At 47.9% G+C, this 25995-nt stretch overlaps 1 protein-coding gene across 2 annotated transcripts in view; it reads right to left on the bottom strand.

The window, feature by feature from the left end:
* The window catches only part of PPP1R16B (protein phosphatase 1 regulatory subunit 16B), a 71279-nt gene that overhangs the window by 33002 nt on the left and 12282 nt on the right, over positions 1-25995 (bottom strand). For both annotated transcript variants that reach the window (XM_068912339.1, XM_009671141.2), the window contains exon 2: positions 17410-17812. In XM_068912339.1, the coding sequence (XP_068768440.1) occupies positions 17410-17656 (247 nt within the window). In that variant the 5' untranslated portion in view covers positions 17657-17812. The remainder of the gene's footprint in view (positions 1-17409; positions 17813-25995) is intronic.

Raw genomic sequence — 25995 nt, 5'->3', positions numbered from 1 at the left:
TTTGCCAGCTGTTTTGGGATGTTTTACAACCATTTAGTCCCTTTTCCCTCCACCGCAGAGTATTTTAACCAAGGAGCTTCTTCAGATAGCGGACTCAACTCTTGAATTACAAAGATCCCCCCCCAACTTGTTGGCTGACAGCCCCTTCCTAGTACTGCCTTTGCTATTTTGCCAAATACTTTCTGATATCCTTGCTGGAAATAAGGAGAAATTTGCTGTTGATAGAAGCACATCAACAGCCTAACGAGAGCCCACATTTCTGGATCAGTCGCCGTGTGCTAGTGTCACATAAGGTAATGCATCTTCCCTCACAAGAAAAATACTTTGATAAAAATTGCTGACCTGCATTCTACTTATCATGAGAGAAAATTGAAACCAATGTGGAGTCAGGAAACGGCTACGTGAACCTCTTTGTGAAACATCCTTGCTGCTTCACGTCTTCCCAATCGGTCGCTCAAAGCCCTCTCAAGTCACGCATTAAAGAAAACAGGAGCACAGTGAAATACCTTTTAGTCATTGCACACCAGCGCAGCGAGGACTAGCTCATTACAAATCTGATTTACTTAACGAGCGTCCCAGCAACTTTTCAGAACTGAAGTGATTTCACAGGAAGCCGACGTCTCGCTACGGCTCTCTGAGTCACAGGAAGCGCAATTCAGCAGGCAAACCCCGGAGCCAGGCAGCGACGTTCAAGTTTCCCAGAACTATTCTTATCTTGTCTCACAGTAACTCGAGGCTCCTTTTCAAAACTGTACCTATTCAGACCAGACAAGCCACCGCATTCACAAAACCCTGCTGTGCCTGCAAAAGCGGTGTAAGTCACAGGCACAGACAGGATCTGCAAGCAGAAGTGACAATCGTCCCAATAACACGCACACCCAATAACTTTATGGCAGCACAGCTAATGATTTTGTGGTCCTAAAACCGGGTGATTTGAACTCCAGGGTATCCCAGATTTGGATTTTGGATTCTGAGCTACTTCTCTGCAACGTTTATGTTGCAGAGACAGGGGAACTTGCAGAAAACACTCTTTTCCTGTAACTATCTTCAGGAAACTTGATTTCTGCAGCACATCAGTTCAACAGAGGCTCAACAAAACACAACTAATTACTGTTTTCCTTTGGACAACTAGCAGCAATTGTTGTCTTAAATCCAGGGCATTTGTCAAGCTGAAACTAACCTGTTCAAAAATGAAACAAAATACCTGGCAAAAATTCCCAGCGAACGTTAGCTGAGATTTACAAAGTTACACACCGAAGCGTCACCTACTCCAGCGTTAGATGACTCAACAGTAATTAAAGTTGAGCTGAGACGGCCTTGTCGCAAGAGCCATCAGACGGACGGAAAACACATGAGAATAAGGCTAAATCATTTGGGGTTTCTCCTTGCAGGGAGGAAGATCAAAAGAGATCTAAACCAATCAGGAAGGAGAGACCGATCCAGATTCGTCTGGCAACACAAACCAGCTATATAAATCACATTTATGGGTGCTTTCCTTACCAGGGTTCACACAAAGCCACCAGTACCAACAGATCTGGCCCAGATTTATAAGCTAAGAGCAGACCCTTTTAAACAAGGGCAGCTTCCCTCCTCCCAGCTTACTTTCCCATTAAGCAGCTGCCCAGAAAATAGGCCATAAAAAAAGGCCTGAAAAATTTAATTAAATAAATTAGACTAAGTGACGCTCAGCGCCTGCCAGCGTTGTCCTCTCCCTTCGTGGGGCAGCGTCTCTCCTGAATACAGGCGGGCGCAAGGTACGTTGCCGGACGACGGCTTTTCGCCGAGCCCAGTTCTGAGCACGGGAAGGGCCACGCAGCCGGGACTGGTCCCCGCTCCCGCGCCCAGGCCACGAGCTGGCCTTATCGCGCTGTCCTCGCCGCTCTCCAGCGCGGGCGGTTGCTTCTGCGGCAGAGAGCTATCAGCTCAACCGAAGCCCCCTCCTGGGGTATTCCCCAGAGCGAAACTCAAACCCACGCGCAAAGGGGCCGGAGGGGCGTTCTGCAGCCTTGACAGGGAAGGATCCCGCTGCCGGCGCTCGCGCCCAGCCTAGCCCGCCAGGGCACGGGGGAGCAGCCACCTCCTCCAGCAGATCCCCCCAGCTGGCAGGATGAGCTCGTTGCTACGCACAGCCGCCAACACCGCTTACAAACGGCTAATTTTAGCTAAAGGCGGCTGCTCGGTAGATGTGCTGGGTGCCCAGGCTCCGCTGGTCAATCGTTAACCGTTGCCCGAAAACCCTCTCCCAGCCCGCAGCGTGGCGGCAGGGTTTATGATTAACGGCGCGGCCATCTGGTGCTGGCCGCCCTCGCGGCGGGGAACAGACAGGTTGGAGGCTGGCAGGGCAAAGAGCCCGCGGCCGCGAGAAGCCCCTCGCACACCTGTTCTCCCAAAAAGCCGCCTTAACGACGCGCTCCCGAGGGCTGCCGAGCGTGCAAAGAGCTCTCCTGGACGGCAGCCCGCCGCTCTTCTCGGCGTCCCAGGCTCGCGGAGAAGGTGGCTCTGGCAGCTTCCCTGCACGCCGCTGCCAGGCCCGCTGGTTTCCGGAGCTGTGCGCGTCCTGGAGATGCGCAAGCGTAGGTAGAAACAGCTCAGGCTGGCTCAGAGGAGGAGGAACTGCGTAGCCCCTGTGGAAATACAAGTAGGCTTTCTCCCCTCCCAGTAAATCAATGCCTGGCACCATCCCAGGATCAGTACGTTCACATACCCGAGGAAATTTGAGGTGGTCCTACTAGTCTTTGCCTAAATCACTGTTTTTTTTGCAGGCTGCTGTAAGTCCTGAACTGCCGTGCTCACGCAGTGGCATAGATGCTATCCAATAGCTCCCAAGGAGTTGACACTGAACAGGATGTTTTTAGACTATAAGACAGAAAGAACCTGGCTCACAATTAGGCCCTTTTCATTTCATTTAATATTAAAAATGCACATGCCAGCTTGTGGGAGAGCTCTAGCCCTCCCTGCTCCAAGGCTGGGCAAGGACAAACTGCAAGACCAGCTTTGCCTGCTGCAGCATGAAGAAACATCCTTCCCCTGCCCCACTGGCCCCAAGACCTCATGGCCCTCGCACCACAGCCAGCTGTTACTCTCCTCTCCCCCTTACACAGCAACAGCGGCGCAGACTCCCTAGCCTGGCATCAGCGTGCTGAGCTGGGGGCCCTCTTGGGCCCCTCTTGCCCCCCACCACGGCATTTCATTTGGTCGTGCCCTCCGGGAAGACCAAGGCAGCTGGCTAACAAGGGGCAGCAGCAATGAGCAGCAGGGAGCAAAGCAGAGTTTTAAATACATGAGAGTAGCTTAGCGGGTAAGTAAACAGGATCCCCTGTTTCCTCCTGTTGCGCGGCTGGAAAAGCCATCGCCACTTCCTGGGGAAGGGGGAAGGAGGAGAAGGGTGGGGAGCCTGCAGCACCGAACTCGCTTTCTCGTGCAGGGTAACTTCTGCCCCGCAGCAAACGGGTGAGATGTTTCCACAGCTGCTGGGAATCACGGGTGCTCCTCAGGGCAATCCCTGACAGGGACAAAGCCCCACGTCAGCATTTTGTAATCCCACGGGCCAAGAGCGCTTAACTGGGTGGTCTTTACACTAACACCCAGTAGAAAGGAGCTGAATATTTTTATGATGGACTCTGGTGTCTTAAGGAGAACAAATGCACTAGGTGGACAACCCCAAAGGACTTAGTGGAAGTTAGACTTCTAAATACTTTTATGGATGTGGGCCAAAATGCTTGGAGAAGCACACCAGAAACCCCTAGTTAACTGCAGCCGACTGTGCTCCTACTGCAGCTTGATCCAGTAAGACCAGACCAGCAACATATTTTGGGAAGCCTTCAGAACTGAGAGACTAATACAAGGATCAAGCAAAGCCAGATGGCCATGCCTCCTCCTCTTTCACATTGCGCTGCTCCCAGCACATATCCTTCCACCTCTAGCAGCAATTCAAGCTGTCAATCTCACTTCACAGTCGGAAATCAGTCAACAAATATTGTCCTTCAGCTAGAAAACATGTTTCTGAAAATAAGTGAAACAAGAAATATTTCCTGCTTTCTTGCTCCCCTTAGAATAACTGAAGAGATCAACACTGCAAGTATTTGCGGTTATTAAACACAGGGGAAATCATCTTAACCACTGAGTGACACTGACACGATGCAATGATGATCCAAATACTGATTCCACACTGCAGACTCAACACTGACCAGCGACTCAAATGACACTTTCCTGGCTCTGAAGAGTGATGGAAAATCATCACAGATGAGAACAATTTGGGTCATTGGGCACAGTAGCAGCTTGGTCATACCTATTTCATAACTGCATGATTTAAGCTGTTGAAGAATAAATTTACTACCCAAATGGGCAGGGAATCCCTTTTAGTTGCCCTTTAACATGAGATTTTAAAATCATTCTAACAAAAATAAAACCGACTGCAAGTATCACTCTGTAACCCACTATCGCCTACCAACCTGGGCACCCTGCATGTTTGGCACAGCATCCACCAGGAATGCTGAAACTTGACTGGTTTCAGCCTACGCTGGAGCTTCATATCACATTCAGGACTTGCATTGGTATTTCGACAGCACCAAATTCAGAAGGGGGAAAAAAAAAAAAAAAAAAGCCTTACGATCAACTGAGGAGAATGTCACTGTCTGTAGACCTGTTGGGAACGTCCTCCTTCAGTGGAGCTCTGGCCCTTTCCAAGAGGGTTATTTCAGGCTACCTAACCAAAACTTTAATTAAAAGACGAGTCCCATTTAGTTCCTGAGGAGTCCTGCTCTGGCCTAAGAGCTTGCTAATTAAAGACAAACTGACAGAATTGGAAATTAAAAAATATATATACATACATATGTAGATATATATATATATATATATATATAAAATATACACACACACATACATAAACCAGGTCTGAAAAGTTCTAAAGTCACAGAAAGAGTCCAAGCTTTTAAGTAGGTTAAAACGTACTCTCCAAGGGAGCTGCACGCGCCACCTAACTTGGGGCTGCTAAGTTAGGAACCTGGTCTCCATAGAGTCAACAGACTCTCCAGGGGCTAATCCAGGCACTTCAGTTTGGATCAGACCCATTGCCAATACACGAGACTCAAATTTAACTTTGGTATCCAAGTCAGACAAAACGCACTCCCTCCGTGTCCTTACATGAGTGAAATGTCTGTCCTTTACTTCAGGGTCATTTCTCCTTTCCCCCCACCAAGAGCATGAGGGCAGCTATGGTTTTCCAGGTGACTTTTTTTGTCCCAAGCCATTGTGTAGACTGCAGATTCCTGCAGCAATGAAATTTCTGCACAGGAGAGCTGCTATACTCCTTCACGTGTCCAGGACGTCATATTTTCACTCAGGTGTATTTTCTTTGTAAAATTTTGCTTTTATTTGATTAGACATTTTTGACACAGAAGGTGCTTCAGATGAGCCTTTATATGGGGCTCATGAAAGACTCAGTTTGATGCATGCATACATCATGTATGCATCAAGCCATATTGTTTCAGTCCACATTCAAGCCTTACATTTCAACTGGAACCGAGCTCATACCAGCACTTGGTCTCCAATTTTGGCTACTCTGATTCAGACCAGAATGGAAAGAGTTTGAAGGTACCAGAATCCCCCTACCCACTCAAAATGTGCATTTTTCTTGACGGATGTAGATGTAACACAACAAGGACAAAGCACAGGCAGCTAACCACTTCTCTATCGCAGAAACCATAGGCCACCAACCCAGTTGAAACAAGATGCGCAGGACTGGTGAAAGCAATGAGAACTGTGTGCGAGAGCAGCTTTCAGTTTGATTCCTGCTCTACTCTCCCCTTTGCAGATGTGAGAGCATAGGTCCTTAGGAGGAAAAAAGGAATGTTTTTTACTAGTAGGAGCTCTCGTCAGCCCCATATAAAGGCACACAAAGAGACTTTTGGAAGTTTCCCATAGCAGTTCAGAGTTTGGTACTCTTACAGTCAGGACAGGGACAATCACTCTTTAGCCACTCTAAAAGCAAAGCCAAGGCAGAGCAGACAAACTCGCCAGGAAAAAGGGAGTCCAGATCTAGCATGACAACATCCTTGGGCAAACTCACAGATGCTGCAATAATGTTGTAAAACGTACGTTGAGCATGAGAAACACGAGAGACAGTTTCCTATATGAATAATGTTTAAAGCCAGGCCACTCCATGGCATCTAGGGAATCTGGAGGCCAAATTCAGCAATAAGCAGTTGCAAATTGCACAGACCTCAGTGGAAACCGCATCTGCTTGCTAGTAACTGCACATGGGCTCTTGTTCTCCAAATTAAAGGGAGCGCCGGGTGCTTGATTGCATCTTGGCTCTTGATTACAAAGGCATCAGCAGACAGAATTAAACAATTTGCTTCCTGGCCTATTTAGCATCCTTTGGGTGATGAGTTAGACAGTAAGCAAGGCTTAGGACATTTTTAACAGTTGTGCCAAAATCTGCTTTGGGGTTTGAGTTTTTTGGGGTTTTTTGTTTTTTTTAAACCAAGGCATTTGCAACCGGTGATAAGGTTTCCCAAAGACCTGGCCAGGCCCCAGAGGAAAAAACAAGCAGTGAAAGTGTATGTAAAGGCTGCTCTGCACTAGGTTATAAGGTACGGCCTGAACTGGCTGCCATAGCAACTGCTATTAAAGAAAGAATTAGAGCGTTCTTCACGGAAGTAGGAAAACTCAGAACCAAGAGAAGTAAGGATGGGATGCAAAGCAAAATAAGGGAGCATAAATATAAGCAAGTGGAAAAAATGCAAAGAAAGGAACCAGAACCAAGGCCACTTGCACAGGTATGTGTGCTCTTATGTTGTGGCAATGCCTATAAATACACTGAGATACCTAACTCCAACTTAATTAGCAAGCATTTTAGATACAGTCGATCCTGCCTTGAGGCAGGAGGTGGATTACATGACCTCTTGAGGCTCTTTCAACCTCTATTTTCCATGATTCTAGGAGGAAGAAATCTATACCAGCTGAGCAGAGCTGGCCTGAATCAAGAAAGACAAGAATTTAAATCTGGAATTAAAAAAAAAAAATAGATTTAATCCACTTTTAAAGCTATCCTTGACCAGGAGAACAGGCAGAACGTAGAGCTAGCAGCCATGCTAAACCACGTCCAAGTTCTTCCTGCCCAGGATCTGCATTCACGCACAGTGCTTTCCAGCGTGTTGAGGCAAAGCAGGCACGCAAAATTTAGCCCTGCCAAGAAGGCTCCACCTCCAAAAAGAAATATCACCAATATTAATTTGCAAAGAAGAGTTACGCATTTGCCGGGGGCGGGGGGGGGGAACGTGGGGGGGGGAACGTGCTGGTCCTGCACACCACACACATGCAAGGATGGTGTGCAACGCGGGGGAACACAGCACGGTGAGCTCTTACGGGTGATCAGGCTACTGTACTACCTACTTTGGGTAGAACTGGATTAGATATCACAACACGGCCCTGCAGTGAGGCAAAGCCTGGATATCGGAGATCACAGCCAGCATGGGAAGATAGCTGAGACTTCATCCTAGGTTGCTGCTGCTTATTATGTAGAAGATACTGGAGGTCCCCGACTGAGATGTTATTTATGTTCTCTTGTTTCTCTTTATTGGAGTGGGACAAAACATATAATTATCTGAGTGCATGGAACAGCACACGCCTGGAAGGCGGCCAGGCAGGCAAGAAACATCAACTGCAAGAAAACCCATGTCACAGCCCCAGAGCGAGGAGGTGGCTATGCTAGAGTATCAGCCTTCCATGGTGCTATCCTGCTGAACGGGCAGCCAAACACATGCTGCTGTCATGACATCAGTGGCCATCACTGCACTTCAGGGCCTTGGTGCCCCTCAGGACAATAATCCCCCCCCGGGAAACCACAAGAGAAAACAAGCCGGGAAGTTACTGGCTAGAAAAGTCACCAATACATCAACAAATATTACCAGGTTCAGATTTGGAGGTTCTGACTTTGCTATTTGGCAGCCTGTAGATAGCAAAAAATAAACAACAATCCTGGGCTGTCTTGGCTTCATTAGAAGCAGAGTAGCCAGGATAAAAGTACTGAAAGGTTAAGTGCGAGGGATTTAGTGCCTTGTTGTATGCGTGAACATCCCCCAAGCACCTAGTTGAGCTAAGGTACCATCAGTAATCTGCCTTCAGCTGACAAAAGCCACGACGCTCCCAGCTAAGGCAGCCACTGTGCCCCAGGCTCTCCCCACCGTGACTTGGCTGAGCTGGGTTTGCAGAGCAGATGGTGACCTTACATATCCTACCTGCTGCACCTTACAAGCACGGCGATAAGAGTTACAGCCTTCACTCCACAGTGCCTGGATTTCCTTTCGAAAGGGAATATTCCCTACCTACAGTTGCATTCATAAGCGACCATCAACGACATCAATAATACAGAGAAACTCCTAGTTTGTGCTGAGGGGCGGATACAAACTCCCATGCACATCTCTCAGATGAGCAGGGACCTGCAGGACAACATCTGCTCTCCCACAGACACTGCCTATAGCGATGGCAACCTCACATTGACACCCTGTGTGACCTGCGCATTAGTCAGACAGCTGTACGGTTCATGACTGCACAGGGGCTGTCCTTGGCCAAGCACTCCAGGGAACATTGCACACTAGTCATGCCAAATTTAAACATGTTCCTATGCGGTCCCACTTGCAGCAACATGCATGATACGCAGTAACTGCAGCTAAGGGAAACTAAAAGCAATTCACTGCCAGACAGCTCACCTTTTATGGTGTTTTCTAAGCAACAGACCTATGTATAGGGAGCCAAATTCTTATGTGCAACTGAGGAGAAAAAATTTTTGACTTTCACCTCCAAAGCACATTGTAGTCAACACTTTAGTAGCAGATTAAGTGATTTAAACTGCTTTCAGTAAGGAACGAAATCTGGGATTGGCAACAGTCATTGGTCAATCCCCCCTTGATTTAAAACATCCCGATCTATACAGACCTTCCTTACCAAGGGGCACAAGTAGCTTGAATCTAATGTTTAAGAGTTTATCTTACAAGGCTATTACGACACCTGTATGGAATACTTCAGTGGTATCAGAAAGGGTAGAGGTTGGTACATGTTTAAAAGCCAGAAACTGAAACCTCGTGAAACCAACCTATTTCCACTGTGCAAGCTGCAACCATGCACGCTCTGCCTAAACAGCCAAGTTCAAATGGAAAGATATGGCCACGGACCATACAAGGGCAGCAGGGCCTGCAAGAAATTAAGGGGTTTTAAATTCGCATCAAAAAATTCTAGCTAGGCTCCCTATACTGTTTCTTTGCCAGGATAGTCAGAATACATTAGAGTGTATATTTTCAGTTCTTGTTTTAGTCAAGAAAAGCAGTTGTCCAATGCGCTGGGAGGAGGAGGAATACTGCTTGTGTTAAGAGCCTTATTGTGAGCTTAGAAACTCAAATGATGCAGAATTTTTGCTCTGTAATTACAGAAAGTGTCCATTTCTCAGTATACGTGTCTTGAAACCCCAAGCACTCATGCTCAGTGCACAGAACAGCCAGCATCTGCAGAACAGACAACTGAATTCTTCCAAAAAAATATTTTCATTAAAAAGAGGCTTGACACACCAAAACCAGAGTTTCTAGAAGAGTTAGTGCAACAATTTAAAAGCATATTTCGGTGTTAACAAAATACGTCATTTTGATATTTTAAAAACAAAAAAATATATTTCTGATTTATCTTTTCAAGTATTTTTCTTTTTTTAATTGGATTTGAAGCAAAATTTAAATTGCCTCTGCAATTTCAGGAGAGCAGGTTTCCCTCTGGGAAAAACTGAGATCAACTTTCAGCATTAGTTTCCAAAAAGAAAAGTTTACATTTCAAGCTCTTTTGGAAGTGGAAATAATTTTCCTACTTGTTTAAAATTCCAGGAAATCAAAAAAAAAAATTATTTACTTGTTATGACAACAGAGAAAGTTGTATATTCAATATTGCTTGTGTTCCCAGATGCCATCTAGTTATTTGCCATATGTGAGCTACCCACATTGGTATCAGATGCAGACTGTGCGGAAAAAAAGCCAAGCTAAATGTGGCCAAATATGTGAATCTTGTTTTGCAACGCCTATCAACCACCATTAACAAAATTAACAGAATTCATCACTGCCAAGAGCTCCCACTCACAGCTTCTTGAAGAGAACGGATTTCATTTCCACACCTATGGAGCGTAAAACTCAGCTCTCATGTTTGTTACTGAGCAGAAACCTTTCATTTATGACTTGAGTCATTCCCCAATTACACAGATACACACTCAGACTGCTGAGGATAAAACAGATCTTTTTCAAGGCCCTTCAAAGGCCACAAAACCCAGGAGAAAAATCTTCTCAGGCAGATAAAGCACTTGCTCACAGGGTTGGACAGCGCAGAGGAACTCCATGTAAAAAGCTTCAGGAGACTAATAATGTGGGTGGAAAATTAAAGCACCTCATAAAAGGTTTTTAGTAACAAGGGAACAGATCGCATCAACTTGGAAAGGTTAACGAAAGCAATTTATAGACACTAATTAGGGCCTCTTTTAAAGTGCCTTTGCAAATGACAAGGTTGGTTTTATTCTCAAACGGTGCAAAGAGCACACGCGAGGAGCTGCCTGGAGGAGGCTGCGCGTCTTGCTCGCCAGGCCTGCTATCACCGAACGCTGACGGGGAAATACAGGGGTCACTATGAAGGAAAACATGGGGGACGTATTTATGTGAGTAAGTGGTGCAATACTTGCACCATCCCCAGGCAAATCTTCTCAAAGTGAAATCCTGCCTCAGCTTCCCCTGGACGGGATCAGCGAGCGGTGGAAAAGCACTTGGGGCACTGGAGGTTGAAGGAACCAGCACAACCAAAGCTACGGTTTGCTGCTCCGCTAACTGCGGTGCTCTGCTGGGAGCCAAGTCCAAGGTGACCAGCGCTCACTATCAACAGGTTTCAAACAACCACGCTGGAGTTTGTGTTCGCCTTCCGGCTCACACAAGCCATTAGGACTTGCATGCTTAAACATCTCCAGAAACACCGTCTTATTTAACTTTCTGGCTCTGTCAAAGTTTCACTTACGGAAAAAAGCACCAGAAGCTGGGAGACAAAAAAGTTAAAAGTTGAGAGCACTGTGGCGATTCTTGCTAGGAGTCCTGGCTGGGGAAGGCAGAGGAGGCCTCCGGGAACGCCGTTCTCATTTGAAAACTGGAGAAATCAGGGCACTTTCAGCACTGTTGGAAGGTGAACTTATCCTCAGGGGGCTTTCTTTCTCAGTAGGTTTACTGAAAGGATCTCTGCCGATCCCATAACTAACTTGAACATCTCCAATTTTTGTCATCGGAATGGAAAAAACTCCATGCAAAGAGGCTGGGGGAGCAAAGCAGAGATCCAAATGCCACACATCTTTACCGAGAGCCATTTTACCACCTTGGGGACTTCTTTTTTCAATTTACAGAATGTCAGCTTCTCTCCCGGCTCCTCGGGACTGCTTTTATGGGAGTTCAGCGATGTAGAAAGACCTGGATCTGACAGCCCTGCAGCTCGCCTTTCCCAGACAAGGTGCCACACTGGGAGTGGCAAGCCAAGCTCTCCTCCCACTGCCCATCTCTGCCCGGGACCTTGCAGGTCTGTCTTGAAGGGTGAGAGCCTTCAACAGCCCTTTCGATTTCTTTGCAATTAGCAGAGTAGCTTATAAAGCATTGCAATTCCCCTTTGTGCCATTAAAACGGCCCAGCGGTTGTATGCAATGCTGCTGCTCGCTAGAAGCTCTTCAGAAGCTGCTGCCGGGACAGACCATCCTCCCCTTTGTAGCTCTGCTCTCATCTTTTCCTTACTAAACCCCACAACCGCACAGGTACTAGCACGGTCTTCTATCCTGCACCATTGTCAAATTTGCCCAAATTTTCCCTCTTAGCAGGTTAAGGTTCAGCAAAACTACAGCAGCATCCGCTGTTCAGCACAGCTGGGTCACGTCAACCGGCCACCTGAACCCCACTCGGAAACAAGGCTGGCTTTTGCAGAGGTTTCGCAGTCAGCTGTACAGGAACAGCTTGGGCTCCTGGCAGCATCCTGCCCCCTCCCACCGGCAGGACTGTTCCTTTACAGGCTACTTTTTCCCAAGCATCCACCCATCTTTTATCACACAGCTGACACATTTCATGACAAGAACAGAGCCGCCCATCTTCCGTCTCCTCTGGCCTGCTGCAGCTGCTTGCCCCATCTTACGCGGCAGGCACCGCGCACAGCCGAGGAGTTTCAATCCCAAATCACTCAGCGGTCCTCCTCATCCACCCGACTCCTCTACGCCATCGTCCCCCCGCAGTTAGGTCAGATCACGACTAGGGGCTCAACACGTTTGCCGAGGCAAGCGGCAATCGTGGCCGACACGTCCGCGGCCTCCCCGCGAGCTCTCCACTCCCACCTCCGAGCTCTCGTCGGCGAGCTGTCCCTTGATATTCAGCTAAGCGGCTTTCTGAAGTGAAGGTCTCGGTGAGGTGCCGCAGCCACGGGGGATCGCTGCCCTCGGTCCGAGCTTGCTGCCCGCCACCCGTTTCTCAACGCGCGTCGCTGTCGGCTCACATCTCCCAAAGACGTGTTTACAGCACGCTACCCCAGCCTGGTTCTGTCAGAAACGATCCGCGTGAGCTTTTAATAGCAGTTGGTTTGTTAAACCTGGGATATTTTGACAGCTCTGTGGCAGAAGAGGCGAGTAACAAGCAGGCAGGAGCCGCAAGCGCTTCAGCTGCGCCCCTGCCCACGGCGGGGCCCCACCGCCCGTCAACCACATCCCGCTGCCTCCGTGGCGCTCGCCAACTCTGCAAGGCGTCCAGTCACCCAGCAATCCGACAGAGGTAGGTCTGGATTTCCAACCCGGGAAGGAGGTCCACGTCCACGTCCGCGAGGCGTTGGCGCCTCGCCTGGCCGCAGCTCCAGGCCCGCCTGCGAGCTCTGCTCTGCGCGCTCCGGTCGGCCTCCGCGGGCCAGGGATGACGCGCGGCCCCGTTCAAGCCTGTTCTTGGCTCCCACGCCTCCATCATTCGCTGTGGTGACCACGTGCGCGGTGCTCATCGCCGCCGCACAGCCAGCCAGGACCCTTCCCCACGCCCATCTCTAACCATCTCATAGAAAGAGAAAAAAAACAAACCCTAATATGAAAAGCCCACCCTAGTCCCTGCTCGCTGCCCCAGACGGCATCATCACGGCATGAAACACGAGAGGGAAAGCTACTGCAGCTCAGCGTGGCGCCGTCTGCCCCGTCGGCAGCAGGAAGGAAACACGAGGGCAACAGCGGCTCTTAACCACCAGCGCAAAGGCTTCGGCAGCCTCGGGAAAACGCTACAGCCGGTGACTGCGATACGGTCCTCGGTCCTCCTTCGAGCCCTCTCCCCTTGACGATGCGGCGTGTCTCCCACACAGCGCCTGCAAGGCTCTTCATTGACTAGTTCCTCTCCAAAAACCAAGCTGCTCTAAGAGCGACCAGCCACCTTGCCCCCGACCCTGCCGGCTGCACCCTCGCAGGCGAGTTTGGAGCCCAGCTGCTCGCTCTGGTTTGTGGTTCGCACAGCGGAGGCCGGGCCTGAAAGCATCACCACGGCGGTGCTGGCTACCCGAAGCCGGCAGCTCTGCAGCAGCTTCTTCTCACCTGCTCCATTTTTCAGCATCTCCAGTTGCCAGATAATGTCTTTCAGGCTGACATTTGGTTTTGAGAGCTGAGCAAAATCAGTGCTGCTATTTCAGTTATACCTGTGAAAGATGCCAGGGCAGGGAACAGCTTGCTAAATCAACAAGCCCATGCCCTCAGGCACCCAAGATTATTCTCTAAAGGACAGAGCAGGATTTCGCATTCAGTAGCTCCATCCGACAGGGCTCTACCCATCCCTTCCATCGGGAGGTCATGCCACAGCACAATACATCTTCCTGCAAAACAGCTAACTCGATATACAACTTCGTTTTCTCTTCCTTAATTTCATTCCACAGTGCCTACTACCATCCCCTTTGTTCCACTTCAGGAATGACGACATCCCCCCCCCCCCCAAAAAAAAAAACAAACAAAAAAAAAACAAAAAAGAAGCAAAGAATAGCAGTTAAACACCCGCTCAGAGGTAGCCTGGAGATAACCAGCACTAACCACACCCCCAGTTCTTCCACTTTCCTCGCACTAATTTCTCAACTTGTTAATCATTTTTATTTCTCTTCCTTCTCCACTTCCCACATTGAAACAAAAGATGACTCGTAAGCTAAAATAAGCACCTGGGACCTCCAAAAAGGCCACCCATTTGCTTACTTTGGCCTAGGGCATTTGGCAAGGAATTCTACCAGTCTGACATCTTGGTTGGATTCTGACCCTCCTTCCCCTTATACTGGTCTGATAGCTCAGAGGGACCAGAGCAGCAACAGAACCTGGCCAAACGCTATTTTTAGGACTTAAATTAATTGAGCATAAACCCATCAAGTTTAAATATTTGCGGCATCTGAACAATTCAGCTGCACAGGGCAAGCAACTGTTGTAGCGGGGATACGATCCCCTCTTCAGCCCTCCCCCTGCTCTTGCTAGCTAGTTGAGAGACTGCCCAGACCATGGCTGTTTTTCCACCAAGCAGCAGAGCGCCTTTATCACTTTTAGCTTAGCCAATACCGCATTAGGAAGAGGAACTGATAGTTAACACCTAAAACCTGCTACATGGGCTCAGCCAAAGGCAACACAGTTGCACCAAAAGAGATCTGCAGCCATAGACTTCCTACACAAGAGGGGGAGAGACAAGGCCTTGAGGTGCAAGCTCACCTCTTGCCCCCAAACAGCACAGTATTGATGTTGGCAGGCAGCGTAAGACTTACGCACAGGACCGCTGAAGCTGCCACACTAATACCCTCACCCAACACACTCCAAACGCATCCACTCACAAACGTTAGGGTGTGCACCTGCCTTCACAAGTGGAGTGTTGGCAAATATCTTTGCCACCAAAAGGTGTTTGTGTGTCCCACCCAAAATAAAAAAGCGCTTTTCATGAGACAGACAGTGAACGAGTTTCCTTCCTGCCAAACTGACCACCCTGCACGGATCCAAGGTCAGCAAGTGCAGAAAGCAAAACTGAGAAGCTGGGCCTCTAACAGAGGAGTTGGTCCCATCGCATCCCAGAGCCTGAACACCAAGCAGAAATACCCACACCGCATGCAGAGGCGTATAATGAAATATTCATCATCCACCCCAGCGTTCTGATGCGTCACCTACAGGTGGGCACGGTTTAAACTTAACCCAAAAGCTGAGTACCCCAAGCCTTACCCTGCGCGAGGTATCTGTCAGCACAAACACAGGCGACGCAAGTCAATCTGTCATCTCAGCCAGTGCTAACGGATACAATTTCACAGTACAGCTCTAGCTGGCTTCTCTGTTAGGGCTTTCCAAGAAGACTAGAACAGTTAAAAGTGAGAAACACAAGTTCAATAGAGCAGAGAGCTGGAAGCCAACTGTTAAAACTTTAAAGGGAAGAAAATACAAATAAAAAGCTCAGTCTCCAGGGCATTATCGCAGTTCTGCTCTCCCAGAGTGAGGCTACAAATTCACACAAAACACACAGGCACAAAGCATGGCTCGGCACAGTGTTGCACAAACACTTGTAACACACCACCTTGACAGGAAACAGTCCACCACAGCAGTGCTCCATTTCCATACGGATCGAAAACATGCCCTAGTGGAAGGTGAGGACAAGTTAAGGTGTATGAGAGGCCTTCTTAGAGACAGAGACACAACTCAAGGGCCTGCAAGCCAAGATGAGGTCCGATCCTTCCACCCAGCTCCCTCTAACCAGAGGTCAAGGAACCTGGCTAAACCTCAGTCCGCGCATACCAAGCGCAAGCCATGTTCAACGCCCATCGCTGAAGAGGCAGTGATGCAGAAGGACATATGCAACCAGACAGCACCCTGGCCTCTCTCTCTCTCTCTCCCCCCATTTCAGCTAGCACATACTGCTTCTTGCAAAAGAGATGCTAGAAAAGAACAACAGGAACCTTCATTAGCAGAGATACAATTAAATTGGCCAGATTTCCTAAGCATCTTGAGCTCTCTATGCAACAGCAAGGGATCAGGTGGACCACGCTGATTTTGCTACCTGCCAGAACAGCAACCCCAAAGACTGCTTCAGGTCTCCCCTAAGAAATGAGGTACGTGCTACCTCTCTGGGGGGTCATTTCCCCTAGTTTTCTGCCATGGTTAAGACTGCTATCCCGACAGATAAGAGAGTACTGGCGCATGGTGATTGGGTTAGTGGAAATCAGGCAAATATGCTGTTAAATCTCAAAGCATTTATGAAGAGGTGAGGCACGTGGATATCTATCACTTGTACATACCCCCAGCAACGGGAAAGCGTGTGGTCACCCAGTGCTTATAGCAGCAGACAGGGAAACCAGGCAACCAAAGTTTTCTTCCCAGCTCTGCTACTGATTTGCTTTACAGTCTTGGGAAAGGCAGCTCAATGCTAGGGGACACACAGACCTGAACTGCTCAGCAATGCTCAGAGAAGACTTCTCATAAAAAAATGTTAGTATGTTGGAACTGAAGTGTTCTTCCTGTATTTCACTCAAAAATCACAGGGAGAATTCCAGTGGCTGTTGTAGGAACAAAACCCCAATTATCTCTTTTGGAAAACTAACAAAGGCTGATTTCAAGGGTCCTTTCCAAAGGGCTGAGAAGCCCTCCAGGCCTGCTAGAAGTGCTGCTAGGAGCCTTCTCACCAGAGCTCAACTCAGCTATTTCCAAGTCATTACCCAAGTCCTGGCTCCCCAGAACCTATTGGTTTTCCCTAGCACTTTGCTGAAACTAATGGGGATTCACTTTTAGACTTTTTTTTTTTTTTTTAAATCCTTCAGTTCCTTAAGCAAAAGCAAAGCATTTTGATCCACTTGGAAATGGTGCAATTAAAAACCAACTTCCAAACAATCTGAGGCTTTCTCTTCTATGGAAAGCATTAAGCAAGGCAATGATTTTCAGCATTTTGCATGGGAAAAAACCTCATACATCCACACAGCTCTAACTCCATCCTCCAAACAGGGAAGCTGCAAGGATTTACACTGACATGTAAATCCCTGTGACAGACTTTATAATACCATTAAAACGGGCACACCCGGAAGGGGAAGAAATGTTTCACACTGTGCAAGCAGCAAGCGTGAAAAGGAAAGAGATAAAAGAGTCTCCCTTTTCTCCAACCTTGGTCATAATTCCTGCCCTGTTACCCTGCCATTTGTGTGCCCACTTTTGATGTTAGTCTAGACAGCGCTGGCGTGAGGGCTTTCAGCATCCCAGCTCCATGGCTGTACTGGAGATGGCAAAGTTCTAGAGACCAACACCATGTTATGGATAGTCTAGCCTGTATGGTTGTCAGCACAGATGCCTTTGCACCAAAGACCTGCATGGACCTCATGAACAGCCAAACAATAAGGAACTGTCAGATGCAAGTACCCTACCTTCCTCTAAGTCATTCCTCAGAGAGGCCTCCAGCAGGGCAACACTGGCTTCAAAAGATACTGTCTTTCTGTTAATAGCACTTCTCTTCTTCTCATGCTTCCGCTTCTTGTGCTGCATCTCTTTCTCGTACTGTGCCCACTTCTTCAGCTGCTGAGCCCTCCGTTTCTGTGCTGCCCGCAGCCTCTCCAAGGTGGGCACCTTATCCAGCAGCTGAAGCTCTGTCAGGAGATCCACGTGGGCATCCATCGCTTCAGCTGAGAGAGGGGAGATGAAGGACACCCCAGCTAGAAATGATGTCCTACAGCAGGCCCTCTGGATTGCAGCTGTCTGCTGCTATACCAGCATCTTGGGGCCAAGCTGCGAATGGTCCATTGCAGCGTCTGGTGAGAATATGGTGGAGCCCTGCAATGAGAAGCGAAGTGTGAGGGACCAAGTCTCATCCTCCCATGCACACAAGCAGCTAAGATCAGCCCACTGCAAAACTCAACAGGCAACAATAACCATCTCAAGAGAAGGTTCATTTGATTACACTTTAATTGCTTTGTTCTTCTCACTGGTCTTTGTGATTCCACCCCCAACCTATTCCAAACACCCACTCCTCCAAGTGAAACTCTCTAGATTAAGTCATAGTTTTAGCATGCAGTTCATTCACAGCTACGGTTCAAGGTAGAGCTCTCATTTATCTCGAATCTATCTCATCTATCTCAAACAGAGATCTACATAGTATTTGACATCGTTCCACAGATCGCTTTAGAGATCCATGCACTGAGACATAAATCCTACCCTTCAGCTGGCCACTTCCAGCATAACTATTGCTCCCTCTTACAGGGGTCCCCAACACCTAACCAGAGCAGCACTGCATGACTGTACACTGAGAATCCCCTCCGTGAAACATTTCAGTCCAAACAGCAAAGGCCAAGGCAGAGGAGAAGATTAAGGTACAAGGCACAGCAGTGGCTCAGCCAGGAGAAGAACCACAAGCAGCAAGTCAGCCCAGTGCCATAGACACCAGGCAAGGCTGTCCCAGCTAAATAAGTCAGAAGCTGGAGGGTTGTGAGGTTACCCAGCCCATGCCTGAGGCCCATGCTGAGTTGTTATTGCTCACTGGCAAAGATCCCCAGATAAGCTTACAGGAGCATCAACTGCTCTCAGCTGCTTCATGCATCAGCCCCTTCTTACTGCAAGTCAAGCTGAGGGCCACAGAGGCAGACTGATAAGATATGGCTCTTAGGGAGGCATTATTAACACTTTAACCACCTCAGCTACTTAAGGACATCGGGCTTCGTGTTCATTTCTCTTCTCCTCCCAGATTTTTCTCTTCACTACACATTTGCTCATTCTGGTCTGACTGTACAGTGCTGTAAGGGCTCCATTAGTGCAGCAACAAGCACAGCTTAAATCACAGGCCCAAACTCCCAGTGGGACCACCACATTAAAGCCCACTGAACAGCACTACCTACAGTCAGCTAGGAGACTTGCACACAGTCGCTTAATTATTTGCCCTCCATATTTGGGGAAAAGTCCAACAGAAGAGAGGAATTTGAAATAACGTCAATGTGTCCTGCAAATTTAATGAGTCTGTTCCAAACATACCATCGTGTACCACATCAAATGGCAAGGTCACCACGCCTGTCAAATTAAGGTAAGTTACAAATAAACCCACAAAATAGGAGAGCTCTTATGGTTCAGCCAGCTTGGAGAAAGGTGGGGGGGGGGGGGAAGGAAAATTGATGGAGATGAGAGAGAATGGGGAGCTTAACTATTTGCAAACATCTGAGAACCTGAAAAACCCAATGTGATAGCTAAAGCAGATGATTGAAGTCATTCCTTTCTTAACTCTCCCACCCCAAAAGAGAGAAAGTAAGTCTTGTAAGTGAAAGGATGCAAAGTGTCTATAGGAAAAATAGCTGCAAAACAGAGATAGCTAGAGACGGGCAAGAGATCTGGTCACAGATACTAAACCTTAATCCCACCTAGACAAGCCAGAAAAAGCCACAGTCCCCAGCCTCTTTAGAAAGTAAAGTGGCGTGAGCACAGTGGGTGCTTCTGAGGAAGCACTCACACAAACAGCAGAGCCCACTGCATCCCAGCAACTTTCACAAGGTTGACACATCGACCTCTTTCCAACATTGCTGCAGACCTTTCACAGGGCTTTGGCCTCACCTATAAATATCTCGGCAGATTGACAGTGAGACATGCTGTTTCCTCTGCAAGATAATTGGTTAGAAAACAAACAAACCAACTCAGCCAAAGCACACAGGTAGGTCCTAGGCAACGCATGCAGCTGCTTTACTTAATAAAAGGGCTAACAGAAGGGTAAAATAGACCTGGGGAGAAGGAAAAAAAAAAAAAAGTTTCTGTCCCACGAGAACCTAAGATTTCAAGGAAAAACAGGACACTAGCGTGCTGTGGTTCCTCCACAGCATGAAAGATGGTCCTATACAGCTCTCCTAGGTAGCTGCCCATCTCCCCTCTCGCCTTTGATAAGCCAGAATTCATCTTGGACATGAGAACCCTGCCAATAGGAGTTGCAAAAATACAGCCCTTTTCCAAAGGGCTTTTGTTTCGGTACAGATGCATTTTCCAAGCACAGGCATTTTTGCTGGAAAACTTACTAGCTCTACTGAACTCTACTCTGTACGATATGTATTCTGCCCCTTGCAAGCATTCTTTAGAAGGTATCTTTTTTGGCAATCTTTGTTCCAGTAACATACACTGCAGCCCCATTTACAATACCTCAATGGCTGGAGATAAGGGCAGGAAATGCCTCTTGGCATTCCACACGCGACGCTCCCACCCAGCTCCCTTTCCAGGCACTTTTACCATTGTTTGCTGAAAGATGAACAAATATTTTCCAAAATACACCTGAAGTAGAAACAAGGGCCTAATTCTGCATGCTTACTAAAGCAAATAAATCTAACTTCAGTGCTTCCCTATTTACCCAAGAAAAGCAATAAGCTTTCTTCATGGAATTACAACCACACCTTGGAAAGCACCGCAGGACACCATGAATCACAAGGGAAGGGGGAGAACAGTGGTTTGCTCTGTTTGTCCACGTTTTATCCTTCCTGTATGCATCTTGTTCTCTAGCAGCAAAATCAGGGAGAGACAAGAGGCCTGCAGATGGGAATGAAATGGAGGAGGGGAGTTCCACAAACACAGACACTTTCTGCTCCCAGACACATCAGGCCATTCTTGACCACCTGAGAACCAGTATATCCTCAAAACAACCGATAAACAAAGGTCCAAAGGAGCAGAGAGGTCTCTCTGAAGGGAATACATGTCAACTTCTCCCTCACTTGGATACAACTGTCCTAGCACGCTCCGTACACCCCAGAGCCTCATGAAGACTTTGGCTCCATCACACCAGCTGCTTGTTTTTGGATGACCTAGTTTCTTCACTGTACCAAAAAACGGCACATCAACTTGTCATTGCACAAACTGGTCACACTAATTATAGCACAGTTACAGGCCTAAGCATTTGTTTACCTGTAAAGCAACACAGAAGTTGGCTGTGTGGGAGTGTGTGGTTTGCAAGGCACTGCATTTTGGTTTCTGTTCTATTTAAAGAAAAAAAAAAAAAGGTGCTGTTCCTCATGTTCAATTCAGTTCAGTTTCCATGAACTCAGCAGTTCTGTTTCGAGAGGTGCAGAGCACATCCTGTGAGCCACACTAAAACACAGCAGTGCGATGGGGACAATAATGGCTCCATTTCAGGGGCCAAAAGGAAGGAGACACACTCGCTATTGTATTGCACTCGTGTGAGCACCGTTTTCACAATGTTCCAGCAGAAAAAGGTCCACTCCAACGGTGTCAAAGATCAGTCCCTATAAAGGGCATGCAAATGTTGGCAAACAATCATTTTTAAAGAAAAAAGAAAAAAGTTGCATTTCCTGTACACTTTATCGCACGTTAATACAAGATTTGCCTCACCAAGTTCAAAAGAACTATTTTGGGGCACTGGTTACTCACTTGCATTACAAGAAGAGACCCTGATTCTGTGAAATGACAATTTACTGAATCACTGGAGGGAACAACTTCACTAAACTGTGCGCCATACCAGCAGCTCTGCCTGCTGGTGCCAGCACTAGCAGAGTCCTCGGACTCATACACACTTTTTCCCATTACACAATTTAGAAGCTGGTTCTTACATCCCCCAGAGAGGAAAACCAGCTGTGTTCATTTTCCTGTTCCAGTGAGCGCTCAGAGCCTCTCTAGTCCTTCACACAAAACACTCAGCTTGCAGACATTTTGCTCTAACATTGCTGAGGATAGATTTGGATCCATTAAAACAGCCATGCTGGCAAGCAATGATGGAAAGCCTCCTCATCTCAGTCTTGAGCATCCCAGTCTTGTTCAATGTATTCATCAATGACCTGGAGGAAGGGACAGAGTGCACCCTCAGCAAGTTTGCTGAGGATACTACACTGGGGGGAGTGGCTGACACACCAGATGGCTGTGCTGCCATTCAACGGACCTGGACAGGCTGGAGAGCTGGGCGGAGAGGAACCTCCTGAGGTTCAACAAAGGCAAGTGCAGAGTCCTGCACCTAGGCAGGAATAATCCCATGCACCAGCACAGGCTGGGGGCTGACCTGCTGGAAAGCAGCTCTGCAGAGAAGGACCTGGGAGTCCTAGTGGACAACAAGTTAAACATGAGCCAGCAGTGTGCCCTGGTGGCCAAGAAGGCCAATGGTCTCCTGGGGTGCATTAGGCAGAGTGTTGCCAGCAGGTCGAGGGAGGTGATCCTCCCCCTCTGCTCAGCCCTGGGGAGGCCTCCCCTGGAGTACTGTGTCCAGTTCTGGGCTGCCCAGTACAAGAGAGACATGGTGCTACTGGAGAGAGTCCAACGGAGGGCGACAAAGATGATGAGGGGACTGGAGCATCTCTCCTCTGAAGAAAGACTGCAAGAGCTGGGCCTGTTCAGCCTGGAGAAGAGAAGACTGAGAAGCGATCTCATCAACGTGTACAAGTATGTGAAGGGGGGGGGGGGAAGTGGAGAGGATGAGGCCAGTCTCTTCTCCGTGGTGCCCAGAGACAGGACAAGAAGCAATGGGCATAAACGGAAACCCAGGAAGTTCCATATGAACATGAGGAAAAACTCCTTTCCTGTGAGGGTGACAGAGCACTGGCACAGGTTGCCCAGAGAGGTAGTGGAGCCTCCTTCCCTGGAGATATTCAAAACTCACCTGGATGCAATCCTGGGCAATATGCTCTAGAGGACCCTGCTTGAGCAGGAGGGTTGGACTAGATGATCTCCAGAGGTTCCTTCCAACCTCAACCATTCTGTGATTCCGTGATCTCCCTGTCAGGCAGTGAAGCAACAACTAAGATCCCAAAATACTTCATCACATCTCTTCAAGGCACTACTTAAAGCATAGTAGGATACCAAAGCAGAACAGACACTTGCAAGCGTCCTTCATTTAAGTGTCATCAACTGCCGTTTCTTTATTCCACTTACAACAACCACCACCACACAAACAAAAACTCTGACAGAGCAAACCTTGAACAGGACACCTTGAAATGAAATCAGAAGAACTCTTTAGTCGCCTTACAAGACATGCACCTTTCAAGTAAAGGTAAAACTGAATGCCTACGTATGTGAGTAGCCTCTTCTGAAGTCAAGGAGATCATTCTCATTCACTGGATTGCTTGTGGGAAGAGACATTTGCAGGACCAGGGGCCCAGCTGATTAGGTGAAGTGTCTGCAATTACATCATAAACTCTAGTCATTGGTATAAAGAGTGACAGAAATAGCCCTCTCCTCCCTACCCCAAGTTAATCTTCGCTCAGCTGGACTTGAAAACCAAACAAGAAAGCCCACAGCAGGGATCTGAGCTCATAAGCAGCCTGCGGAGGAGGTAGCTGCCAGATTTATTTCATTACCATTCCTAGACCATGGCAAGGCATGGAATTTCCAAATTTACCCCTTTTGCTTCATATCAGGGCCCAAGGCATTCTGTGCTATTCCTATCCCCACAAAATGCTGGTCAACTAGCCGATTACAGCTCTTCTGCCAAAATGATCCTCCAGAAATGAGAACTGTGATCAAGAATTCACAGGCTCCTCTTTCAGGCACTGCCCTTAGGATCCTCACCAGTCACTGATACAAACTGGCCAAGGTGCTGAATTCTGCATGAAGGTTAGGCTATTGGCCAGTATCTCACCAAGGTCTGAGGAAAGCTAGCAGAACGGTTTTCATTGCTTGCTAGTCGACAAGGGAAAGAGCTCATTGGCAGCGCAATATCAGTAACACCATGCAGAGATAGCCCAAGAGTAGTGCTAAAAAGCCACCAAGAGGGGGAGGTGACAGACTGAGGGACAGGCAGTAGCAGCAGAGAAAGAAACATGCTGAAGTTAAATCGCCCCCAGGGGAGAATCAGGCAGGGGACTCGCAGAGAGGGGACCGTGGAGGCACTGCTACGGTAACCTGGCACAAGCTGTGGGCCATTCCCTCATTCCTTCCCTCCCCGCAGCCCAGGCTTGGCGAGTTAAAAGTTGTACAAGGTGGTACCAAGGGGAAGGTGAGCAGCAGCAGCAGCGTCCCACCTAACGCTCTCCCCAGAGAAACAAGCTCTCAATCATTTCCTAATACAAGCTCTCAGTCATTTCCTAATCTGCGTCACTGCTGAGCATGTCAGTGCTGTCAGGTTTGCCAAGACAGTCACTGCCTTGTCAAGGTCTAGTAGGCTGTTCTCTGCACCAATCTGCAACGTCTTCAGGAAAACAGGAAATCAAAGCTCTCTTCTGTCCTAATGATGGGAACAGTAAGCAGCGATTCCTGTTCTGAAGCAAGAGCTTCCTTATTGGCACAGCATGCATCACGACAGGAGATCTCCCTAGGAAGACCACAGCTTGGAGCCAGTACTTCTTTCCTTATCACAGCACTGCTTCCTTAGCCTCCTGCCTCTTGGACAAGCCTTTCATTAGGGCATCTTCAATGCAGACAGCATGTCAAGCTTTACCGCCTAACAGCCTAAACTGTTATGATCTTATACATGTGTAACAGAGGACCCAACCATCAGCTCTTCTAAATGACAAAAGAAAGAGGATCAGCTACCAATGAAGACCACATGGCAGAGCAGAGTGCAGACTGGGGAGAGGAACGCAAGCCACCCAGAGCATCCCGAGACACATGCCTGCCCCTCCAAGCAATCCTGGCTCCAAAACACTGATATTTTCCCCTGCAAGGCTACAGATTTCCTACAAATTCCAGGAGAGGGGAGAAAAAAGACAACCCTGCAGTGAAAGATTGCAATGGTAGGCACTTCAAAATGCAGCGCTTCCTAGACCCATGAAAGGTTTGCTATGGTTTGTTGAAATTGAAATTTATTTTTCTAAAATCATGGCTGGACAGGTTGTACCACCACCCTTACCCAGATCTCTGTGCAATGACTGTAGTGCAGCTGGGCGCCAACCACCGTCTGCTCCAGGATGTCAGGGCCAACAGCAATGCTGTAGTCGGAAAACCACATCTGGGGACAGGCACATCTTGCATACAGCTCAAGGCAGCACACTAAACAACGGCTCGACAAACACCTAGCCGGGACTTTCAAGATAATAATACAGCAAACCCCTGCCAGGGAGTCGGGGGGGGGGGTCCATAAACGGGCAAACGGAAGCAGAACAAGGTCGCTTGCCTGAGTTCAGGCAGCAAAGGCATTGCAAGAGCTACACCAACCATCTCAGGCTGATTACCTCCCCTCCTGCGCTCCAGCATGAAACAGTGGTGAACGCCTGCTCTTCCTGCAGTGCCACTCCGACAGCTCTGGCTGTCGCTTCCAGGAACTATTTCTTCTACCATGCTGCAAAGCCCCAGAGCATCCCCAGTTAACCACACTGAGGAAAGAAAATTGTGAAAGTTGTTGCCGCATTATTTAATTTAAATGGTATTTTAGAAGCAAATAACTCCTTTCCTAATTTCTACAGCATTTTAAGCAGCACTTCACTCAGCATCACTGAATGAAAGGTTCCTTACAAAGATGAAAATGGCAGGACGCTATTTGGAGATAAGAGAAAAAAAAAAAAATCATTCACCCAAGACCCCTTAGGGAGCAAAACTCCTACACACTGTGCCTTGTTGCAAAGAAGAGGGGGTACAGAAGTCTTCTAGGTAAGAGATCTGATCAGAATTTGGGAGTTACAGGACAGATTCTTGGCTTTACCACAGGTTTGTTATATGCAAAGTAAGTAACTTAATCTGTGCCCCAATTATTTTCTTAAAGGGAAGATACTACTTCACCAGTCTGCAACACAGGAAGTTTATTCGCTGCTTGATGCAAAGGTAAATTTGGTGATGAAGGTGCATCAATGCAAATCATTTCCCCAGCTTAATGGAAGCCTCAAAATTCAAAGTTGAATTCGTCCCCAGAGGATCCAAAGCATTTTGGATTGGCGTTTTATCTCTAGTTCCAGATAATCTCTCTCTGTTCACTGAGCTCTTTCCCAGCAGTGGAAATGAAATACAAGCAAGAAGAAAAAAAAGTGAAAACAGCAAGTCAAAAATCTCTTCCCGAGTTGATGCTGGTAATAGAAAATTTTAAGTGCCTCATTCTTTTCTCCTACCAACTGTTTCACTCTTAACAA

The sequence above is a fragment of the Struthio camelus genome, chromosome 18 (genome assembly GCF_040807025.1).
Source record: "Struthio camelus isolate bStrCam1 chromosome 18, bStrCam1.hap1, whole genome shotgun sequence".
In the NCBI taxonomy this organism is placed as follows: Eukaryota; Metazoa; Chordata; class Aves; order Struthioniformes; family Struthionidae; genus Struthio; species Struthio camelus.
The sequence above is the reverse complement of the archived record's forward strand: the minus strand, read 5'-3'. Positions and strand labels throughout refer to the sequence as shown.